The following is a 25831-nucleotide window of genomic DNA, read 5'->3' on the forward strand; positions in this document are numbered from 1 at the left end:
CAGCGTGGTATGCGTACATTCTTATTTATTAAAAGAATGAACACTGAACAAACTAACAAAATAACAAAACGAAACGTGACGCTATACAAACGAGTGCTGACAGGCAACTACAGATAGACATACAAAACCCCTAGACATACAACACCCCTAGACATACAACACCCCTAGACATACAAAAACCCTAGACATACAAAAACCCTAGACATACAAAACTAGCATACCCACCCTAGTCACACCTTGACCGAACCAAAATATATCTAAGGTCAGGGCGTGACATAGGGATATCTTCTGTATACCATCCTACCTTGTCACAACACAACTGATGGCTCAAACACATTAAGATTTAAAGAAATTCCACAAATTAACTTTTCACAATACACACCTGTAAATTGAAATGCATTCCAGGTGACTACCTCATGACACTGGTTGAGAGAATGCCAAGAGTGAGCAACGCTGTCATCAAGACCAAGGGTGGCTACTTCGAATAATCTCACATATAAAATATTTGTTTATTTGTGATTTATTAAACACTATTTTAGTTATTACATTCAATATGTGTTATTTCGTTGTTTCAATGTCTTCAATATTATTCTAAAATCCTGGAATGAGTAGGTGTGTCCAAACTTTTGACTGGTACTGTAAGTTTTCACACGCCTGAGCAAATACATGTTAGTGTCACCTTTTGCACAGACTACAGCTGTGAATCTTTATTGGTAAGTCTCTAAGAACTTTACACGCCTTGATTGTACAATATTTGCACATTGTTCTTAAAAAAATACTTCAAGCTCTTTCAAGTTGATTGTTGATCATTGCTAGACAGCCATTTTCAAGTCTTGACATAGATTATCAAGATGATTTTAGTCAAAACTGTAACTAGGGCACTCAGGAATGTCTTCTTTTTCAGCAATCCCTGGGTGTTTTTCTCCTTTTCCGGCAACTGAGTTAGGACGGACGCGGGTCTCTTTGTAGTTACTGTGTGTATTGATGCACCATCCAAAGTGTAATTAATAACTTGACCATGCTCAAAGGGATAGTCAATGTTTATTCTTTATTTTTTTACCCGTCTACCAATAGGTACCCTTCTTTGCGAGGCATTGGTGTACAGAGATGAGGTAGTCATTCAAAAATCATGTTAACCATTATTATTGCTCACAGAGTAAGTCCATGCAACTTATTATATGACATTTTTACTCCTGAACTTATTTAGGCTTGCCATAACAAAGGGTTTAAATACTTATTGACTCAAGACATTTCAGCTTTTCATTTTTTATTCATATGTAAACATAAAAAATAAAAAAATCAATTTTGACATTTTGGGGTATTGTGTGTAGGCCAGTGACACAAAATCTCAATTGAATACATTTTAAATTCAGGCTGTAACACAACAAAATGAGGTAAAAGTATTTCTCTGCACAGTTTGCAATGCATTTGCCATACAGTACAATAACACTCCTGTCAGATAATGTTTCTTGGTCTATATTTGAACTATGTGGAGCATGTCATCATTATGAAACACTGCAACATTGAGGCTGCTTCCTTCCCCGTGTACGGTCTGAATGCTATTATCATGTAAGGCACAGCTTCTCTAGGGGAATCCAGACAGATTTACTCACACCCCAGACCATTTGGATTCTCTCTCTCTCTCTCTCTCTCTCTCCTCTCTCTCAGGCTTTCAGACCCAAAGTCATGGGGGTTCCATGATCGGTTTCTCAGATGGAATTAAAATGTCTCATCTCGCAGCTGTCAACCATGCAAATCACATTGTCCACATAATCTATTTGTGAAAACAGCTACTGGTCTATTCTATTTGATGCCTTTCTCTGCCTGTTTTTATGATGTTTTTATCAGCCAAACTGCCTCCATCGTTAATGTTTTGTGCAGTAATCTCCTCTTTCTTTTCTCTCTTTTGTTCTAGGTTTACCGGCATTCATACATGGCCTCATATAGCATTTATAACATTCACACAAGGTATGTTTCATGTGCTTGTTTACCATGCGTTTGTTTACTTGTCAAGACAATCTCTTCTAAGGCAGTTTAGCTCAGGTGGATGCTAAGAGCCTGGTGAATCCACAACAAACAATGAAATTCAATATTTTGTCAGTCATGACCTTTTAAATGTCAATATTTATGATAAAACATTGTTTTGAAGTGGGCTTTTTTTTACATTGTACCTCGTCGTCATTTAGCAGATGCTCTCATCCAGAGCGACTTACAGTTAGAGTTACCAGTGTATCCGGAAGTTAAAGGTGTATCAATGTAAATGCCTTCCACTGCTCTATGTAGCAGTCTTACTGGTTACTTAATGTTGTTTTTCAGGGAGGTATGGGAGTTGGACCCGCCGGAGGTGCTTAACTCTGTTCTGCAGTACGCTGAATGGGGAGTGCAGGGCCAGCAACTGGTAAGTCAAAGATGAGCTGCCACTCCTATATGGAACCCTCCCATATCACACCTGTTACCATTGGGAATAATGCAACAGGCATATTTTGTGATTTTTCATGTGCCCGGAAGAAGGGTGGTTAAAGTCACAGTCCTATATCACATTCCTTTTGAATATGACTCCAACTAGGAAGTTTGCATTCTTGGCGTAATGGCTAAAGTACTGGGTTGATAGTCGGTAGACCCAGGTTTGAGTCACAGGCGGGAAAAGAACTCTAGACCACCTTTACTCCACACACGGAGATGTATACTGTACAAAGCTCTCACCCGCCCTCCATTTGGCAAATCTGACCATAATTATATCCTCCTGATTCCTGCTTACAAGCAAAACTAAAGCAGGCAGTACCTATGACTCGCTCAATACGGAAGTGGTCAGATGACGCGGATGCTACGCCACAGTACTTTTTTTTTTGCTGGCACAGACTAGAATATGTTCTGGAATTCATCCAATGGCATTGAGGAGCACACCACCTCAGTCATCGGCTTCATCAATAACTGCATCGACGATGTCGTCCCCACAGTGACTGTACGTACATATCCCAGCCAGAATGGATTGGATTGGATTACAGGCAACATCCGCATCGAGCTAAAGGCTAGAGCTGCCACTTTCAAGGAACGAGAGACCAATCCGGGCACTTATAACAAATCCGCTATGCCCTCAGACGAACCATCAAACAAGCAAAGCGTCAATACAGGATTAAGATTGAATCCTACTTACACCGGCTCTGACGCTCGTCGGATGTGACAGGGCATGAAAACTATTAAGGGACTACAAAGGGAAACCCAGTGACGCGAGCCTACCAGATGAGCCTACCAGATGAGCTAAATGCCTTTTATGATTGTTTTGAGGCATTGCAACACTGAAGCATGAACGAGAGCACCAGCTGTTCTGGATGACTGTGTGATAACGCTCTTGGTAACCAATGTTAACAAGACCTTTAACCTCTTGATTCTAGCCATCCCGGATCCGGGATCGTGAATACAGCCTCAAGCTCATTACCATAACGCAACGTTAACTATTCATGAAAATCGCAAATGAAATGAAATAAATATGCTAGCTCTCAAGCTTAGCCTTTTGTTAACAACACTATCATCTCAGATTTTCAAAATATGCTTTTCAACCATAGCAAAACAAGCATTTGTGTAACAGTATTGATAGCTAGCGTAGCATTTAGCGTTAGCATTCAACGGGCAACATTTTCACAAAAACAAGAAAAGCATTCAAATAAAATCATTTACCTTTGAAGAACTTCGGATGTTTTCAATGAGGAGACTCTCAGTTAGATAGCAAATGTTCAGTTTTTCCTGAAAGATTCTTTGTGTAGGAGAAATCACTCCGTTTTGTTCGTCACGTTTGGCTACCAAAATAAAACGAAAATTCAGTCATCAAAACGCCGAACTTTTTTCCAAATTAACTCCATAATATCGACTGAAACATGGTAAACGTTGTTTAGAATCAAGCCTCAAGGTGTTTTTCACATATCTCTTCGATGATATATCGTTCGTGGAAGTCTCCTCTCTCCTCTGAATCACATGGCTGAATGCGTGCAGCTGAAGATTACGCACCAATTTCGACAAAGGACACCGGGCGGATACCTGGTAAATGTAGTCTCTTATGGCCAATCTTCCAATGATATGCCTACAAACACGTCACAATGCTGCAGACACCTTGGGGAAACGGCAGAATGTGTAGGCTCGTTTCATCTTGGTTTCGCCTGTAGCATCAGTTCTGTGGCACTCACAGATAATATCTTTGCAGTTTTGGAAACGTCAGAGTGTTTTCTTTCCAAAGCTGTCAATTATATGCATAGTCGAGCATCTTTTCGTGACAAAATATCTTGTTTAAAATGGGAACGTTTTTTTATCCATAAATTAAAAGAGCGCCCCCTATATCCAAGAAGTTAAACAGGTCAACATTAAGAAAACCGTGGGGCCAGACAGATTACCAGAACGTGTACTCAAAGCATGCGAGGACCAACTGTCAAGTGTCTTCACTGATATTTTCAACCTCTCCCCTCTGTAATTCCTACATGTTTCAATCAGACCACCATAGTCCCTGTGCCCAAGGAAGGGAAGGTAACCTGCCTAAATGATTACCGCCCCTTAGCATTCACGTCGGTAGCCATGACGTGCTTTGAAAGCCTGGTCATGGCTCACATCAACAGCATCCTCTAGGACACCCTAAACCTTCACAATCTCACTCCACACTGCCCTTTCCAACCTGGACAAAAGGAACACCTATGTAAGAATGCTGTTCATTGACTATAGCTCAGCTTTCAACACCATAGAAAGCTCATCACTAAACTAGGGACCCTGGGCCTAAACACCTCCCCCTGCAACTGGATCCTGGACTTCCTGACGCGCCGCCCCCAGGTGTTTAGGATAGGAAACCACACGTCTGCCATGTTGATCCTCGATGCTGGGGCCCCTCAGGGGTGTTTACTTAGTCCCCTCCTGTACTCCCTGTTCACCCATGACTGTGTGGCCAAATATGACTCCAACACCATCATTAAGTTTGCTGACGACACAACAGTCACCGACAACGATGAGAAAGCCTATAGGGAGGAGGTCAGAGAACTGGCAGTGTGGTGCCAGAATAACAACCTCTCCCTCAATGTGAGCAAGACAATGGAGCTGATCGTGGACTACAGGAAAAGGCGGGCTGAACAGGCCCCCATTAACACCAACGGGGCTGTAGTGGAGCAGGTCGAGAGTTTCAATTCACCAACGAGTCCCACATCACCAAACACACCAAGACATGGTCCAAACACACCAAGACAGTTGTGAAGAGGGCACGACAAAACCTTTTTACCCCTCAAGAGTCTGAAAAGATTTGGCATGGGTCCCCAGATCCTCAAAAAGTTATACAGCTGCACCGTCAAGAGCATCGTGACCGGTTGCATCACCGCCTGGTATGGCAACTGCTCGGCATCTGTTCATAAGGCGCTACAGAAGCTAGTGCGTATGGCCCAGTACATGGGGCCAAGCTTCCTGCCATCCAGGACCTATATAATAGGCGGTGTCAGAGGAAAGCCCATAAAATTGTCAGACTCCAGTCACCCAAGTCATAGACTATTTTGTCTGCTACTGCAAGGCAAGCGGTACCGGAAAACCAAGTCTAGGACCAAAAGGCCCCTTAACAGCTTCTATCCCCAAGCCTTAGGACTGCTGAACAATTAATCAAATGTTCACCGGACAATTTACATTGACCCCCCCCCATTTGTTTTGTACACTGCTGCTACTCACTGTTTATTATCTATGCATAGTCACTTGAACCCTATCTACATGTACAAATTACCTCAACTAACCTGTACCCCCGCACACTGACTCGGTTCCGGTACTCCCTGTAAAAAACCTTGGTATTGTTATTTTACTGTGTTACTCTTTATAATTGTTTACTTTAGTTTATTTGGTAAATATGTTTTTAACTATTTTTGAACTGCACTGTTGGTTAAGGGCTTGTAAGTAAGTAAGTAAGTAAGCATTCAATCAATGAATCAAATGTATTTATAAAGCCCTTTTTACATCAACCGATGTCACAATGTGCTGTACAGAAACCCAGCCTAAAGCCCCAAACAGCAAGCAATGCATATGTAGAAGCACATTGGCTAGGAAAAACTCCCTAGAAAGGCCAGAACCTATGAAGAAACCTAGAGAGGAACCAGGCTCTGAGGGGTGGCCAGTCCTCTTCAGGCTGTGCCGGGTGGAGATTATAACAGAACATGGCCAAGATGTTTAAACATTCATAGATGACCAGCAGGGTCAGATAATGATAATCACAGTGGTTGTAGAGGGTGCAACAGGTCAGCACCTCAGGAGTAAATGTCAGTTGGCTTTTCATAGCCGATCATTCAGAGTTAGAGACAGCAAGTGCGAAGAGAGAGTCCAAAACAGCAAAACAGCTACCTTGTCAGCTACATTGTCAGGGCATGGTCCTAGGGCTCAGGTCCTGGGAGTGAAGAGAGAGAGAAAAAGAGATTGAAAGAGAGATAATTAGAGGGAGCATACTTAAATTCACCCAGGACACCGGATACGACAGGAGAAATACTCCAGATATAACAGACTGACCCTAGCCCCCCCCAACACATAAACTATTGCAGCATAAATACTGGAGGCTGAGACAGGAGGGGTCGGGAGACACTGTGGCCCTGTCCAACGATACCCACGGACAGGGCCAAACAGGCTGGGTATAACCCCACCCACTTTGCCAAGACACAGCCCCCACACCACCAGAGGGATCTCTTCAACCACCAAGCTACTACCCGGAGACAAGGGCAGAGTATAGCCCACGAAGATCTTCCCCACGGCATGAACCCGAGGGGGGTGCCAACCCGGACAGGATGATCACATCAGTGACTCAACCCACTCAAATGATGCACCCCTCCTAGGAACGGCAGGGAAGAACAACAGTAAGCCAGTGACTCAGCCTCCGTAATAGGGTTAGAGAAAGTGAATCCCAGTGGAGAAAGGGGAACCGGCCAGGCAGAAACAGCAAGGGCGGTTTGTCGCTCCAGTGCCTTTCCGTTCACCTTCACACCCCTAGGCCAGACTACACTCAATCATAGGATCTATGGTAGAGATTAGTCTTCAATAAAGACTTGAAGGTTGGGACCGAGTCTACATCTCTCACATGGGTAGGCAGACCATTACATAAAAATGGAGCTCTATAGGAGGAAGCCCTACATCCAGCTGTTTGCTTAGAAATTCTAGGGACAGTAAGGAGGCCTGTGTCTCTTGACCGTAGCGTACGTGTAGGTATGTACGGCAGGATCAAATCAGAAAGACAGTTAGGAGCAAGCCCATGTAATGCTTTGTAGGTTAGCAGTAAAACCTTGAAATCAATCCTAGCCTTAACAGGAAGCCAGTGTAGAGATGCTAGCACTGGAGTAATATGATCAAATGTTTTGGTTCTAGTCAAGATTCTAGCAGCCGTGTTTAGCACTGACTGAAGTTTATTTAGTGCTTTATTCGGTTAGCTGGAAAGTAGAGCCTTGCAGTAGTCTAATCTAGAAATGACAAAAGCATGCATACATTTTTCTGCCACATTTTTGGACAGAAAGTTTCTGTTTTGCGATGTTACGAAGATGCAAAAAAGCTGTCCTTGAACTATTCTTGATATGTTCGTCGAAAGAGATCAGGGTCGAGAGTAACGCTGAGGTCCTTCACAGTTTTATTTGAGATGATTGTACAACCATCAAGATTAATTGTCAGATCCAACAGAATGTCTCTTTGTTTCTTGGGAGCTAGAACTAGCGTCTCTGTTTTGTCCGAGTTTAAAAGTCAAACAATTGCTGCCATCCACTTCCTTATGTCTGAAGCACAGGCTTCAAGGGAGGGCAATTTTGGGGATTCACCATGTTTAATTGAAATGTACAGGTGTGTGTCATCCGCATAGCAGTGAAAGTTAACATTCCGAATGACATCACCAAGAGGTAAAATATATAGTGAAAACAATAGTGGTCTAAAACGGAACCTTGAGGAACATCAACATTACAGTTGATTTGTCAGAAGTCTCCATCCACAGAGACAAACTGATATCTCTCCAAACGAATGTGCTGATCAATGGTATCAAAGCAGCACTAAGGTCTAGGAGCACGAGGACAGATGCAGAGCCTTGGTCTGACGCCAATAAAAGGTCATTTACCACCTTCACAAGTGCAGTCTCAGTGCTATGATGGAGTCCAAAACCAGACTGAAGAATTTCGTATACATTGTTCTTCTTCAGGAAGGCAGTGAGTTGCTGCGCAACAGCTTGAATTTCTTTTGAGAGGAATGGGATATTCGATACAGGCCGATAGTTTTTTATATTTTCTGGGTCAATATTTGGCTTTTTCAAGAGAGGCTTTATTACTGCCACTTTTAGTGAGTTTGGTACACATCCGGTGGATAGGGAGTCATTTATTATGTTCAACATAGGAGAGCCAAGCACAGGAAGCAGCTCCTTAAGTAGTTTAGTTGGAATAGGGTCCAGTATGCAGCTTGAAGGTTTAGAGGCATTTAACGGTAAGGTCTACACTTGTTGTATTCGGCGCACGTGATAAATAAATCTTGATTTGATTGGGTTGATAGTCAGTAGACCCAGGTTTGAGTTCCAGGTTGGACTACCCCCCGAACTTGCAATATTCTGCATTTACATACCCCAGTGTTGAAAGTAACTGAATATAGTCCTTGCCTACTGTGGGTTATGTCACCTATTTGTTTGGAAGTTTTTGGGTACTGCTTGAATAAACTACAAATGAGTTGCTTTAACAAGTGTTGTACGTGGCCTGAAATGTATGTGCAAAGGAATAGGACAGGTTGCTTTGCCCAGGATCAACAGTTATTTTAAATATTTTTGATTGTATATTTTTTGAAATGCTGTTATTTCTTTGTTTAGCCTATGGGGGGATTTTCACCCGTAGGATTTTCCCCCTCTTCCTCGTGTAATTGCTTTGTTCGACTTAATTGTTCTCCAATTTAATCCCTGCATGGAGTGCATTCTGAACTTTTAATTAGACGGTGTTTTGATTATGTTGCGGTTGAAAGTGAATCATGTTTCTCATTAAAGTGGCAACAGTAGAGTATGCCTGTTGTCTGCTATTGCATCCCTGTCATGTTTGTCTTTCTTACATGAACATTTATGTTCGAGTTAATTAAAATGTAAAGCCAGAATGCATAGATAATATCCACCCCGTCTCCTGTGTTGGCTTTGAAGGTCTACCAAGTTACCTGGCCTTTAAAACATTTGCATCAAAGTATTACTTTGATCCTTTCAGTCAGATTATTCGAGTACATGATATTTGATTAACATGACAATCAGTAGTGACATGCCAAGCGCACCTGAAACAACCTGCACTAATGTGACATTCAGTATGCCATGTAAATGTGGACCATTTCTTCTAAGCCTGAATATTTCTCTCAAATCTGCTCATTTTCTAGTGCTTTGTGGTGAATCCACGGAGCAGGATTAACCACAGTGCCAAGATGGCAAACTCGCTGGGCAGTGGTCGTAGTGGCAGCAGGGTCCTTCTACCCCAGCCCCATCTCCTTTGGAAGGCTTCTTTGAACTTCTTCGTACAGCTGCTCAGACACTGTTCTGGTGGGCTCATCTGTATTGGATCTCACTTCTGACACCAAATGTTATGTTGGGTGTCATGTGGAAATCAAACCCGATACCATCCATTTGGATGGTGGCGCACAATTGTAACTATTACACGGCTTTGTGAAAGGCTGGCCTAAATCTAGCTATCAAAGCACAGCATTCTAAGCAGGTTGATTTGGAATGTCAAATGACTCTCGCATTGTACTCCAGTTCATTTTCAAAATAGAGAATAATTCAAACTAGATGATAATACCTTTTCATTTGTTTGCTTTAGACAGATGGGGCACTGTTTGTGGACAGCTAACAGGCTTAAGTATTAGAGGTTTCTTGTCTGCAATTGTAACATTTGGTGTGGTTATTTAGGCATAAATCAAACTCACCTCCATTAGAGGGCCATTACGGTGATGAGAGGTGAGGCAGACAGATATGCAGGCATTCGGGGCTTTCGAGTCGCATAAGCTTCATCGTTAGCCACAATTTTATCTTATAAATACATGACACTGCTAGTATATATTGGATAGGATGCCAGTTCTGTGAGTTGTTTTGTTGTGTAGACTAGATAATGCATTGACAGCATCCTTAAAGTGAACTCGCTATCAACACAAACTCAAGCCCAAAACACAAAACATACATAGAAATGTTATTATAACACTTCCTATTTCCAAACCGAAAATCCTACCCATCTTATTGGACAGCTAGTTTCAGTCTTTAGTGAAGCAGATCAAATCAAATTGTATTGGCCACATACACATACTTAGCAGATGTTATTGCAGGTGTAGCGAAATGCTTGTGTTCCTAGTTCCAACAGTGCAATACTACCTAACAATTGACAACAATACAAACACATCTAAAAGTGAAATAATGGAATTAATAAGAAATATATCAATATTAGCTCGAGCGATGTCGAAGTAGCATTGACTAAAATACATTAGAATATAATAAAGTATATACATATGAGATGAGTAAAGCAGTATGTTAACATTATTTAAACGTTATTAATTTGACTAGTGTTCCATTATTAAAGTTGCCAGTGATTCCAAGTCTATGTATATAGGGCAGCAGCCTCTAAGGTGCAGAGTTGCGTAACCGGGTGGAAGCCGGCTAGTGATGGCTATTTAACAGTCTGAGGGACTTGAGGGTGGACCATTTCAGTTTGCCAGTGGTGTGTACGACGAAGAACTTGAAGCTTTCCAACTTCTCCACTGGAGTCCTGTTGACGTGGATAGGGGCGTGGTCCCTCTGCCATTTCCAGAAGTTCACAATCAGCTCCTTTGTTTTGTTGACGTTGAGTAAAAGGTTATTTTCCTGGCACCACTCTCCCAGGGCCCTCACCTCCTCTCTGTAGCCTGTCTCGTCATTGTTGGTAATCAAGCCTACTACTGTTGTGTCGTCTGCAAACTTGATAATTGAGTTGAAGGCGTGCGTGGTCTCGCAGTCATGGGTGAACAGGGAGTACAGGAGGAGGCTGATCACGCCCCCTTGTGGGGCCCCTGTGTTGACAATCAGCGACATGGAGGTGTTGTTTCCTAACGTCACCACCTGGGGGCAGCCCGTCAGAAGTCCAGGACCCAGTTGCACAGGACGGGGTTCAGACCCAGGGCCCCGAGCTTAATGTTGAGCTTGGAGGGTACTATAGTGTTGAGCTATAGTCAATGAACAGCATTCTTACATAGGTATTCCTCTTGTCCAGATGGGATAGGGCAGTGTGCAGTGCGATGGCGATTCCATCATCTGTGGATCTATTGGGGCGGTAAGCAAATTGAAGTGGGTCTAGGATGTAAGGTAGAGGTGATATCATCCTTAACGAGCCTCTCAAAGCACTTCATGATGATAAAAGTGATTGCTACGGGCAATAGTCATTCAGTTCAGTTACCTTTGCTTTCTTGGGTACAGGGACAATGGTGGACATCTTGAAGCAAGTGGGGTCAGCAGTCTGGGATAGGGAGAGATTGAATATGTCTGTAAACACTCCAGCCAGCTGGTCTGCGCATGCTCTGAGGACACGGCTAGTGATGCCATCTGGGCCGAAAGCCTTGCGAGGGTTAACACGCTTAAATGTCTTACTCACGTTGGCCACGGAGAAGGAGAGCTCATAGTCCTTGGTAGTGGGTCATGTCGGTGGCACTGTGTTATGCTCAAAGCAGGCGAAGAAGGTGTTTAGCTTTTCCGGGAGCAACACGTCGGTGTCCGCAACGTGGCTGGTTTTCCATTTGTAGTCCGTGATTGTCTGTAGACCCTGCCACATACGTCTTGTGTCTGAGCCGTTGAATTGCAACTCCAGTTTGTCTCTTTAATTGCCTGTTTTATTGCCTTACGGAGAGAATAACTACACTATTTGTATTCGGCCATATTCCCAGTCACCTTGCAGTGGTTAAATGCGGTGGTTTGCACTTTCAGTTTTGCGCAAATGCTGCCATCTATCCACATTTTCTGGATTGGGTACGTTTTAATAGTCACAGTGGGTACAACATCTCCTATATACTTCCTGATGAACTCAGTCACCGTATCCATGTATTCATCGATGTACATTGATGGTACATTGATGTTGAAACGGTTCAAGACATTTCTGTTTTAAAGCAGCTCTTTTTGCTGAATCCTATACCACACACACTGCCTTCTGGAGCGATTTAGGCAGGCTGCCTCTACTCAATGCCTTTGATATAACAGCGGGGCTTGCAGAGCCTGAGACGGGTCAGCTCAGCTCAGCTCCGTGACTGAGTGACTACATAACGGTGCTTTATGTAAGTCTGGCTGATGCAGGCAGCTGGTTGACCTGGAAACGTTTGTTGGTTCTGGGGAAAAAAATACATTTGAGGATAAGGAGTTGGTTGATCATTTCAACACAGGTCTATGTAACACAGATCATTTAGGTTGCTAATGGAATCGTACATTAGGTTTCTAGAATTTCTCTGGACATGGTGATTCCAGGGCTCTTCAACCACATCCATTCAGGGAATGAGATTTGAATAAGACCTGAATTGAAAATGTGTTATTATTTCCCCCTTTTTGTGAATTTCAATATATCTGCTAAATTGGGTATGTTGAAAAGGATGTTTCCTAGGCCTTGTATTTACCCTGTGACATTATAGGGGTCCGGATATACAATATTCGTCTTTCTCTCTCTGTGTTCAAAATTTGTCAAAAGTTGATATTTGATTGACTTTCACATTTCAGACCTGTAGAGGAAATGCCAAATTGAATTGTTAAATGAAATGTGAAATTTATTTAACCGTATTTATTTAACCTATTTAACTAGTCAAGTCAGTTAAGAACAAATTCTTATTTTACAATGACAACCTATGCCCGCCAAACCCTCCCCTAACCAATTGTGCGCCGCCCTATCATGGCCAGTTGTGATCCAGCCCGGGATCGAACCAAGGTCTGTAGTGACACCTTTAGCACTGAGATGCAGTGCCTTAGACTGCTGCATCACTCGGGAGCCACTAATGTCAGTGATTACATTTCTGATCTCCTTGTGTGTCTTTGTGCCCACAGATCTATCAGTCTCAGGAAATCCCATGCTGAAAAATATGAAATTCACTACTTTTATTGATCGGCTTGCTCTGCCCTTATATTTAGCCTCGCATAGTGTAACATGTTATTTTCAGGACAACCAGGGCTTAAAGTTGAACACTATTTGACATAAACAGTTCCATTTATGAATTTTATTGACAAATTCCAAATGAAAAAAAAGGTCCACCAAGCAAAATCCTGATTTTAAAAAATATATATATATTTATAAGAATGCTGTAAGTACAGAAATTATTTTTGCAGTAAGAAATGAATATCCAACTAGTCAGTGACAACTTTGTGGAGTTTGGAGTTTGTGACAGGAACTATGTGAGCTTATTACAGTATTAAAAAAACACTATATTCTGGGATTTCCTATGACTTATGGAGAAGAACCTCTTACCTCCTAACGACTCTTGTGTGGCTTGTGTCTCAGCTTTTCACATTTTGTAGCTCAAACCGTTCAAACTTTACAGACATTTTTTTTTTGTGAGAAGAAGCGTTTCACAAACAACGCTCTAGCTCAGCCCCCCATTAATCACACAGACTAATGATCGTAATCAACGGATGCAGAGGAAATGGACAAATCCCAAAAATCCAGAAATCTCTGTAGCTCCAACACACAATGTTCAAAATGGGTTAGAAGTCCAAAACGCACTGGTGTCAGTCACGGTGGGACTGTTGAAGATGGAATGTGATATTTCAGTGATGACTTTCCTGATCTCCTTGTGTGTCCTTGTGCACACAGATCTACATATTTGAGAACAATATTTACTACCAATCAGATGTGAAGAGCAACTCACTCAGACTGACATCCTCTGGAAAGGAAGGGGTCATCTTCAATGGGATTGCTGACTGGCTGTACGAAGGTGGGTATTACCATTTACTTAAATAGACTGTAAAGCTAAAGTCCTTTTAGAAATGTGGCTATTCCAACATCTCATGTTTTCCTGATGATGTCAAATTAGTCAAAGTGGGGGAGTCAAACTGCACCTTCGAATACATTTTCCAATTTCTCTTCACTGCACAATAGGTAGATTAATTCAATTCTAAATTAGTGCCAAATACCATTTTTTTTGTTTTTTTTTAAGTATTCAATATGAATGTGATCAAATAGCAGATTTGAATAGGGAAGAGTTTATTAAGTTTAGGAGAAAGACATTTCATCATGTTACTCAGGAGTGTTGTGATTATTACTTGAAAAGATATTAACGCATTACTTTACAATATTACTTTGTGAGGAAAGTAACACATTAAATTACTAGTTTTAAAACTTTGCGTTACTTTCATGAAAAAAACTCAATCTCTCCGCTCTACCAAAGGCTACATACTAACTCAGGTTAGATCACTAGTTTCTCCTTTCATCAGTGGCGCTGCTTTCCTGTGCTAGTCTACAGGTGCTGTGCTATATATGGGCTGCTTAATTAGCCACATACATGGTAAGCCAAACATCTGTACAGATTTCCTATCTTTTCAATTAAAATCTTTCTCTTGAGCCAACAGTTCTGGTTATAGACCGCATGTATATGGACCCATTAAGATGTACTTTATATAGGGCACACTTCACACTAGACGGGATAGCCCTCTATGGGCTTTGCTGTCACAGAAGCATTCAATGGCAAACTACAGAGGTACTCCCTCCATGCATTTCTATGGACAGTAGCTGTTTTGACATTCCTCCAAACAGCCTTTCTCCGCTCTCTCTAAATGAGGAAATTAATCGAGTTCGGATCATGGAAACACACGGCCGGCAGAGATATGACTCTGAAAGTAACGCAAGCGTTGTCTGACAAAGTAACTGTAATAATAATACCCAATTTGAAAAAGTAACATGTTACTTTACTCAGTTACTCATAAAAGTAATCTGATTATGTAACGCGCTACTCCCAACACTGCTCAGGAGAAACACAATTATACACTGATTTTGGAAGTGTTTCTGCAAGCAGTCACTTTAACTGTACAATTGCATATATTGTTTCTTCATTATTCCATGTACCTTTGTGTGAGAAATTATCATTGTCATTCTATGTTGTGTGGTTTTTTTTGCCTTTAAATGGACATTTAGGGCCAAGTTTGCACCTGTTCTTGCCCCACAAATATGTAAAACACCAAAAGCAAACGCAAAACATGAGATCGTGTTTATTTATCGTTTACCTTTATTTGACCTTTTTGTTATTTCATCAGTGTTTTAAAAGACTTTTGAAGGTGCAAAGTAAACTTGGCCCTTAGCCTATTTTAGTTCAAAGCTTCATCTGATACGGTGTGTTACTTATTGGTTTCCTATAACTATACCTCTGGGAAAACAATTGATATTCTTTTATGTTTATGAACTACACTTTTTTCCTGCATAAACTATGTGATTTTCATGGTAATATGACAGTCTCTATGACAACCTATTATTCCTTCGTCTCTCTCTCTCTCTCTCTCTCTCTCTCTCTCACTCTCACTCTCACTCTCACTCTCACTCTCTCTCTGATCATCTATTTTGAGATATGCAAATGCCTCTTAATCAGACCTAATTAACATCTGAATTGTGTGACCTTACGCTATCACAGACCCTTGAGTACCGTTAACTGCACTCGAACATCATGCTTGCGAACATCATACTTGAGTCGCTGAAATGATTTAGTGCCTCTGTATTTCTGAATACACTCTGGATATATGTCCTTCTTATATGAAACAGTACATATGAAAAGTTAGACTGTGCTTAAGGAAATATGTTAATATCAACTATTATCTAAAAATCCATTCTCACACTAAATGTCTATGTACTGTAACATATTAATACAACCATATGTGGCCATATAAAAACATGTATAGAGATCTCTAATGTATTTATGTATTCCTTATGTCTTTCTACAGAGGAGATTCTCCAGTCCCATGTGGCCCACTGGTGGTCACCCGATGGAGAGAGATTGGCCTTTCTGGTTCTCAATGACACTCTGGTGCCAAATATGGCCCTTCCTCGCTTCACTGGGTCTTCATACCCCAAGGGAAAGCAATACCCCTACCCTAAGGTAAGTAATAGCCTTAATCTGAGATGATGTATATTACATTGTTTGCTGCCACCCACCTAGCTAGCTCAATAGGTGGAATGAAAAATGGTCCTTACTCCAAGATACTGTAGCTCTGACTAGTCTGAGAAAGGGATATTGACTATATCTCTAGTCTTCATACAATCAAAACCAAAATCTGTGTTTCGGGAGTAAGACAAATCAACATTCCTCTTGAGCTTTTAGAAAGCACACTTAGATATTTGTACTTGACTTATTTACAGTGTAAAACACAAACCTATAATTTATCATTATAATTTAAAACGTATATCAAGCGGCGATGACAAAATATTATTTCAATGTACAGTAAGATCCATTCAAAAAGTGTCCCTTTCCTACAGCAATTAAGACTAAAACTCCCCACCAAATAGATGTCTGTTTTTTTCCCCAGATCCTGGATGCACCCCAATTTACACCCCTTTCCCAATAAGGTGCACTACTTTTTACCAAAGCCCTACGGGCCTCAGTCAAAAGTAGAGCCCTATAAAGGGAATAGAGTACAATTTCTTTTGACAGTGATAATTAGATAACAGTGGACACCTAAGCGATCCCTCCTCCTGGTTTATGTGTGCCTCTCGCAGCACAGCCCTGTGGCCCAGTGTGAGGCCAATCCGGCCCTGTGTTCTTGGCCCAAGGTTAAACTAGAAGCGGCAGAATCCATACCGAGGGTGAGAACCAGTAGAGCTTGGCATATGGCATTTAGGGTTGAGTACCAACAGAAAATGCCACACTGAATGTAGAAAAAGCACCGCTACTCTATTAGTGAGGTTTGGCATTAGAAAAGGTCAATACGATACTGTGTCTCTATGATTAGTCTCTATGGGGTCTGGTACATGTCTTCATGCATTGTTCAAAAGCCAACCTTTGTGGTTTTCATTCATATTTAAACATGATTAGGCTGAATACAGTGTTGTGTGTAAATGAGGTAATAACTTTTTGTCATACTGTATTTTATCGTTTTCTTTCACAACCATTAACATTTGATGGTTGCATAGTAATAAGGGCAACACAATGTAAAGTGTTACCCTTATTACTATGCAACTACACAGCAATAACTGCAGTAACATAGTACTTATAGGTGTTGAAGGTTGAAGCGCTTTCAGTTATTACACAATCGTAACAAGGAAAGTGTAATTACACATCCACATGCTGAAGGTTATTCCACATGTGTAATTACTGATGTTATTACACATTTTCTTGTTCCACTAAGTAACTAATGTTTTATAATAACACATTTGAAAGTAAACTGTGAATTACCATGTTAATAACTCAAAACAAAATCTGACCATTGTTACATGTCTCTAAAAGGTGCCATTACATTCCGCTAGCAAATGTGCAACATTTGGACAATAAAATTTACTAGTGACGCGGAAGATTAAACTACCAATGAGACATTAAAAACTGTAACATCTTATGCTTCACGGAGTCGTGGCTGAACGACGACAACATTAACATACAGCTGGCTGGTTATACGATGTACCGGCAGGATAGAACAGCGGCATCTGGTAAGACAAGGGGAGGCAGTCTATGTATTTTTGTAAACGACAGCTGGTGCACGATATCTAAGGAAGTCTCGAGCTATTGCTCGCCTGAGGTCGAGTATCTCATGATAAGCTGTAGACCACACAGCCTACCGAGAGATATTTCATCTGTATGTTCACACACCACCACAGTCAGAGGCTGGCACTAAGACAGCATTGAATGAGCTGTGTTCCGGCATAAGCAAACAAGAAAACGCTCACCCAGAGGTGGCGCTCCTAGTAGGCAGGGACTTTACTGCAGGGAAACTTGAATCCATTTTACCAAATTTCTATCAGCATGTTAAATGTGCAACCAGAGGAAAAATAACTCGGACCACCTATACTCCACACACAGAGACTCAGACAAAGCTCTCCCTTGCCCTCCATTTGGCAAATCTGACCATAATTCTATCCTCCTGATTCCTGCTTACAAGCAAAAATTAAAGCAGGAAGCACCAGTGACTAGATCAATAAAAAGTGATCAGATGAAGCAGATGCTAAACTACAGGACTGTTTTGCTAGCACAGACTGGAATATGTTCCAGGATTCCTCCAATGGCATTGAGGACAACACCACATCAGTCATTGGCTTCATCAATAAGTGCATTGATGACTTCATCCCCACAGTGACCATACGTACATACCCCAACCAGAAGCCATTGATTACAGGCAGCATCTGCACTGAGATAAAAGCTAGAGCTGCCGCGTTCAAAGAGCAGGACTCTAAACCGGATGCTTATATGAAATCCCACTATACTCTCCGATGAACCATCAAACAGGCAAAATGTCAATACAGGGCTAAGATTGAATCGTACTACAACGGCTCTGACGCTCGTCAGATGTGGCAGGGCTTGCAAACCATTACTGACTATAAAGGGAAGCACAGCCAAGAGCTACCCAGTCACACGAGCCTGCCAGACAAGCTAATCTACTTCGATGCTCACTTCGAGGCAAATAACACTGAAACATGCATGAGAGCAAATGCTGTTCCGGAAGGCAGTGTGATCACGCTCTCTGCAGACGATGTGTGTAAGACCTTTAAACAGGTCAACATTCACAAGGCCGCAGGGAAGGACAGATTACCAGGACGTGTATTGTGAGCATGCACTGACCAACTGGTGTTTTCACTGACATTTTCAACCTCTCCCTGTCCGAGTCTGTAATACAAACATGTTTTAAGCAGACCACCATAGTCCCTGTGCTCAAGAACACTAAGGTAACCTGCCCAAATGACTACCGACCCGTAGCACTCACGTCTGTAGCCATGAAGTGCCTTGAAAGGCTGGTCATGGCTCACATCAACACCATCATCCCAGAAAACCTAGACCCACTCCAATTTGCACTCCACACTGCCCTTTCCCACCCGGACAAAAGGAACACCTATGTGAGAATGCTCTTCATTGACTACAGTTCAGCGTTCAACACCATAGTGCCGTCAAAGCTCATCAATAATCAAAGGTTCCTGGGACTAAACACCTCCCCCTGTAACTGGATCCTGGACTTCCTGATGCGCCGCCCCCAGGTGGTAAGGGTAGGTAACAACACATCCACCACACTGATCCTCAACACAGGGGCCCCTCAGGGGAGCGTGATCAGTCCCCTCCTGTACTCCCTGTTCACTCATGACTGCACGGCCAGGCATGACTCCTACCCCATCATTCAATTTGCAGATGACACAACAGTGGTAAGCCTGATCACCGACAACGACAAAACAGCCTATAGGGAGTAGGTCAGAGACCTGGCCGTGTGGTGCCAGGACAACAACCTCTCCCTCAACGTGATCAAGACAAAGGAGATGATTGTGGACTACAGGAAAAACAGGACAGAGCACACCCCCATTCTCATCGACGGGGCTGCAGTGGATCAGTTTGAGAGCTTCAAGTTCCTTGGTGTCCACATCACCAACAAACTAACATGGTCCATGCACACCAATACAGTCGTGAAGAGGTCACGACATAACCTAGTCCCCCTCAGGAATCTGAAAAGATTTGGCATGGGTCCTCAGATCCTCAAAAGGTTCTACAGCTGCACCATTGAGAACATCACTGCCTGGTTGCAACTGCTTGCATCACTGCCTGGTATGGCAACTTCTCGGCCTCCGACCGCAAGGCACTACAGAGGGTAGTGCGAACGGCCCAGTACATCACTGGGGCTAAGCTGCCTGCCATCCAGGACCTCTACACCAGGCGGTGTCAGAGGAAGGCCCTAAAAATTGTCAAAGATTCCAGCCACCCTAGTCATAGACTGTTCCCTCTGCTACCGCACGGCTAGCGGTACCAGAGTGCCAAGTCTAGGTCCAAGAGGCTTCTAAACAGCTTCTACCCCAAGCCATCAGACTCCTGAACGAACATCTAGTCAAATGGCTACCCAGACTATTTGCAGTGCAAATAGACCCATCCTACGAGGACAAGCCTCCACCCTGGACTTCCCAACCATGTGTTAGTGCTTCACTGACCCTGTAAGTGAACTTTGTTGGGTTTCATGTGTATATTCTGCCTCTGTATGTAATAGGCCTTTGGTACTGTTTAACTACTGCGTAATTACTACCTTGTGTTTATTCATTTGTATATAGCCTATTGTGTTCATTGTGAGCTATTAGCCACTGTATTGCTTGTCATTGTACAATGATGTAGTTATTAGCCCTGCTATTACTACAGTAACATTGCAATTGCATTGTTATTACTGCCTTTGTAGCTATAAGTTGTACAGTGTCTGATACATTCTCTCTCTCTTCTTTTCCTAGAGAACCACTATACACTATTCACTACCACTAGTCTCCTCTTCCTTTTTGCTGCGTATGTGTGTCTGTTCGGTGTATGGAAATAAAGTGTTGAAATAAATTGTATCCCTGGCTCCTACTCATTATTTATGTCCTCTAACAGGCGCTGGAACAGTTGTACACATAACTTAAACCGGAACCTCTTTTGGATACCACCAAATGGTGGCGCTCTTTTTCACTCAGCTTCGTAGTTTGAAAATGTAATAGAAACATTAATAATAGTAGTAGGCTCCATCAATACAATAGTAGTAGGTCTACCTGTATGAAAACAAATATATAAATGGAACTGTAGTCTTCCTACTTCAAAATATAAAAGGTAGGTTTTTATATCTATAGTATCAATGCTTTTTGGAACTTTTAAACATTCAAACTAGCTGATGAACGGCACGGCAGTTGTAGATGAGGATCTACCTTGTATTAGCTTTTGAGGCAGAGGATGCTGTAGAGTAGACCCCTCCCCTGACCCTCCTTGGAAGATATTTTGATTTGACAGGACAGGACAGGACAAAGTTAGCTAAATGGATGACACAACCGACAATACAAGAACGCTTTGTCTGAGAAAAAGCATGGAATGCTGTCACATCTGTCCACGGAGCACCAGATATGTTTTGCCAGAGATACTGTATATCAGTGGAGGCTGGTGGGAGGAGCTATGTTTGGCCAGAGATACTGTATGTCAGTGGAGGCTGGTGGGAGGAGCTATTGGAGGATGGGCTCATTGTAATGGCTGAAATTGAATAAATGGAACAGAGTCAAAATTTGTTTTATTTTTTATTTAACCTTTCAGTGGAGGCTGGTGGGAGGAGCTATAGGAGGATGGGCTGATTATATTGGCTGGAATGGAATGAATGGAATAGTAACAGACCCATCAAAAGGGCATGTTACTATTCCAAAAATACAAAAAAAATCTAAAACATGTTTGGCTCCTTTCCATTTATTCAATATCAGCCATTACAATGAGCCCATCTCCTATAGCTCCTCCCACCAGCCGCCACTGATATACAGTATCTCTGGTAAAACATATCTGGTGCTCTGTGGACATATGCTACATCATTCCATGCCTTTTCTTTAGACAAAGCGTTCTTGTATTGTGGGTTGCTGGGGTCGTACAGCAGACCTTTTTTTTGATAGGTCCGTTACTATTCCATGAATTCAATTCCAGCCATTACAATCAGCTGTCCTCCTAAAGCTCCTCCCACCAGCCGCCACTGATATACAGTATCTCTGGTAAAACATATCTGGTGCTCCGTGGACATATGCTACATCATTCCATGTCTTTTCTTTAGACAAAGCGTTCTTGTATTGTGGGTTGCTGGGGTCATACAGCAGACCTTTTGATAGGTCCGTTACTATTCCATGAATTCAATTCCAGCCATTACAATGAGCCTGTCCTCCTATAGCTCTTCCCACCAGCCTCCACTGAAAAATAAAACAATTTAGTCCAGGGGAGGGTCATGTACTTTGTAATCATTTAAATGTCATATTGCTCAGGATTTGATAAATAGTTGCTTATTATAGTATCTCATGTGTGCACAATAGTTACCCGGAGGAAAATGGGTCATGAGAGGGTCATGCTTTTTCAATTTCAGTCAGGTGGTGGGGTTTAATAATTGTTTTATTATTATTCCAGGGGAGGGTCAGGTAATTTGTAATCATTTAAATGTCATATTGCTCAGGGTTTGATAATTAGTTGCTTGTTGTAGTATATCATGTGTGCTCATGTGTACACCATTTGAATTTGGAATTTGGAAATAGCCACGGGATGGTTTTTTAATACTCTCAATACTGTTGAAACTACAGTATTTCTTTGAAGTTTGTTTTATACATTAGAATATTTCTAGTTACTTTTTAAAGGGATGTATCCAGAATAAAGGAAGTTAGAGGTAGTTTTGAGGGCCAATGTTAACTAGCATTACATATACTAAACAAAAAAATTAAACACAACATGCAACGATTTCATTGATTTTCCCGGTACATATGAGAAAACCTGAATTCATATTTCTTAACACTTTGCTATTGTAAAAAAAGGCAGGAACAACACACCCAGTTTCTAATCTAAATAACTAAATACAAGACAACATGAATGTGCCTGATAACCAGTCAACCCAACATAAAATTTAAATCCAGTCACTTTAAAAATACATCAACCAGAAAACATACAATGCAATACAACATATCAAAAAGTGCAGCTCTTTATAAGCGCCTGAAACAAACCAAATAAGAGAATTTAATTCACACAGTAATACCAATTTTGTTAATTCAAGTTTTCATCAGTCGTCACACCACTACTGGCGTCAGTGACCCCAGGACTTCCTTGAGAATGTCTCCTCATCAAATTGACACAGATAAGGTGTTTTTGGTCCCTGTGATAGCCCACAGATGGTCTGCCATACAAACAATGTCATAAATCGGGATTGAGTCATCACGCTGTGCCTCGGTGCCAGTCGTGATTATCACTTTCTCTAATTCTTCCACTACACAGTCATTGTGCTAAAAACTGGAAGTCTATGGGTATCTATTAGCATGCTAGCAGATACACAGAGACTTCCAGTCATTCTGCAAATGCTAGTTAGCTACCTTTAACTTACTGGGTACAGAGACATAACAACTGTATCCACGAGTTCATCTGACTTTGGGGAAGTAGATAAAGCACCTCATTGCCAAAATCCCAAAGTATCCCTTTAAGTAAATACCTGCAGTAAACTTCTGTAATATGTTAAGAGAGAAAGAAGATCGCATTCTTCATTTCACCTGTCACATTTTTCATTATAAGGCTTTACTTGTAGTCTCTAGTCATATAGTGTTTGTTTACAAGCCCACAACGATAAGAGACTGGAGCCTTGTGAGTCACTCACGTTGTGCAGCAAGCGCCAGGTGATCTAGCTACAGTATGGAATTCACAACTAAATGTTTGCCAACTAAATAATTTATAACTATTAAGTTAACTGTCTGATGTGCTAAAATTATCTGCTAACTAGCTACTAAATTAGCAAACCAAATGCACAACATTTACATTTGGTTTGCTAATTTAGTAGCTAGTTAGCTATCCAGCTAAGTGGTTCGATTCTTTCAAAATAAAGCTTCAATTGGTAACAGCAAAGAATTCCCTTCTGGATCAAGAGCCTTGCTTTTTATAAATATAATTGAAACGTGTGTCACATTATGGTAAATGGGGAAATATGTATAGCCAGTTGTAATTGTAATGGCTTAGCAGATAATAAGAAACGATGATCAGTATTTACCTGGCTAAAAGAGAAGGAATATAATATCTGTTGTTTACAGGAAACATTCAACAACTTTAGATGTTAGAAGTTTTTTAGAAGTTTTGTGGAAAAAAGGGGGACTGGGGGGCAAAATATATTTCTCCCATGGGCAAAGAAATTCGAAAGGGGTGATGATATTAATTAACAGTCATTTTGATCCAAATGTGCAAATTGTCCAAACAGATCATCAAGGTAGATGGATTATTTGAAATATGTTAATGGACAATAAACAGATATGGCTTATTAACCTACAGTGGGGCAAAAAAGTATTTAGTCAGCCACCAATTGTGCAAGTTCTCCCAATTAAAAAGATGAGAGAGGCCTGTAATTTTCATCATAGGTACACTTCAACTATGACAGACAAAATGAGGGGGAAAAATCCGGAAAATTACATTGTAGGAATTTTAATTAATTTATTTGCAAATTATGGTGGAAAATAAGTATTTGGTCACCTACAAACAAGCAAGATTTCTGGCTCTCACAGACCTTCTTTAAGAGGCTCCTCTGTCCTCCACTCGTTACCTGTATTAATGGCACCTGTTTGAACTTGTTATCAGTATAAAAGACACCTGTCCACAACTTCAAACAGTCACACTCCAAACTCCACTATGGCCAAGACCAAAGAGCTGTCAAAGGACACCAGAAACAAAATTGTAGACCTGCACTAGACTGGGAAGACTGAATCCACAATAGGTAAGCAGCTTGGTTTGAAGAAATCAACTGTGGGAGCAATTATTAGGAAATGGAAGACATAAAAGACCACTGATAATCTCCCTCGATCTGGGGCTCCACGCAAGATCTCACCCCGTGGGGTCAAAATGATCACAAAAACGGTGAGCAAAAATTCCAGAACCACACGGGGGGACCTAGTGAATGACCTGCAGAGAGCTGGGACCAAAGTAACAAAGCCTACCATCAGCAAGGGCATTGAAGATGAAACGTGGCTGGGTCTTTCAGCATGACAATGATCCCAAACACACCGCCCAGGCAACGAAGGAGTGGCTTCGTAAGAAGCATTTCAAGGTCCTGGAGTGGCCTAGCCAGTCTCCAGATCTCAACCCCATAGAACATCTTTGGAGGGAGTTGAAAGTCCGTGTTGCCCAGCAACAGCCCCAAAACATCACTGCTCTAGAGGAGATCTGCATGGAGGAATGGGCCAAAATACCAGCAACAGTGTGTGAAAACCTTGTGAAGACTTACAGAAACGTTTGACCTCTGTCATTGCCAACAAAGGGTATATAACAAAGTATTGAGATAAACTTTTGTTATTGACCAAATACTTATTTTCCACCATAATTTGCAAATATATTTTCTGGAATTTTTTTCTCATTAAGTGGGAGTACTTGCACAATTGGTGGCTGACTAAATACTTTTTTGCCCCACTGTATATGGCCCAAATAATGATGATCCAAGCTTCTTTGAAAATATGTATGAGAATGTATCAACTCTACAAGCAACACAAGACTCTATTATTACGGTGGGGGATTTTTAATACGGTTTTAATAAATACCTCTATGGAGCGTAAAGGAAATCACACTACAAACTGTCACCCTCAGGCACTTAAGGAAAACATGAATGTCATGGATATATTGGAATTAGTGGATATATGGAGGCTTAAATACCCTGACCTAGTGAGATACATGGCAGAGGCTTAATCAAGCTAGTCGTCTTGATTACTTTCTTAAGTCATTCTCTCTGGCAGAAAAAGTTTTTAAAGTGTTGATAGGGGACAGAATGCAGTCGGATCATCACATAATTGACATATATATTACTCTTACAGAAAGAATTTCCACGTGGGCAAGGATATTGGAAATTTAATCATAGCCTACTGGATGATAACTTGTTTATAACTAGGACAAAATCATTTATAACTGGCTTTTTCCGAAATAACATAGGTACAGAAGATCCCCTTATTGTATGGGACACTTTTAAATGTGCCTTTATAGGCCATGCAGTTCAGTACTCATCTATAAAACAAAAGCAATTAAGATCAAAAGAGTCCATATTAACAAAGGAAATTGAAGGACTAACAGTACAGTTAGATAGCAATAAAAACTGTACCATAGAGGAAAAGAATAAGGTAGAGGAAAAACTCAAAGTAATGGCGGAACTTAGTCAAGAAAGATCCCGTCTAATATTGTCACGTTCTGACCTTAGTTATTTTGTTATGTCTTTGTTTTAGTATGGTCA

The 25831-nt window shown here is 41.4% G+C and overlaps 1 protein-coding gene across 1 annotated transcript in view; it reads left to right on the plus strand.

Annotated features, from left to right (window-relative positions):
- The window catches only part of LOC115107764 (inactive dipeptidyl peptidase 10-like), a 104867-nt gene that overhangs the window by 11767 nt on the left and 67269 nt on the right, over positions 1–25831 (plus strand). The window contains exons 2-5 of the mRNA XM_029631387.2: positions 1916–1968; positions 2317–2398; positions 13776–13896; positions 15890–16044. Coding sequence (XP_029487247.2) covers positions 1934–1968; positions 2317–2398; positions 13776–13896; positions 15890–16044 — 393 coding nt within the window. The 5' untranslated portion in view covers positions 1916–1933. The remainder of the gene's footprint in view (positions 1–1915; positions 1969–2316; positions 2399–13775; positions 13897–15889; positions 16045–25831) is intronic.

This window comes from Oncorhynchus nerka, linkage group LG3 (genome assembly GCF_034236695.1).
Source record: "Oncorhynchus nerka isolate Pitt River linkage group LG3, Oner_Uvic_2.0, whole genome shotgun sequence".
In the NCBI taxonomy this organism is placed as follows: domain Eukaryota; kingdom Metazoa; phylum Chordata; class Actinopteri; order Salmoniformes; family Salmonidae; genus Oncorhynchus; species Oncorhynchus nerka.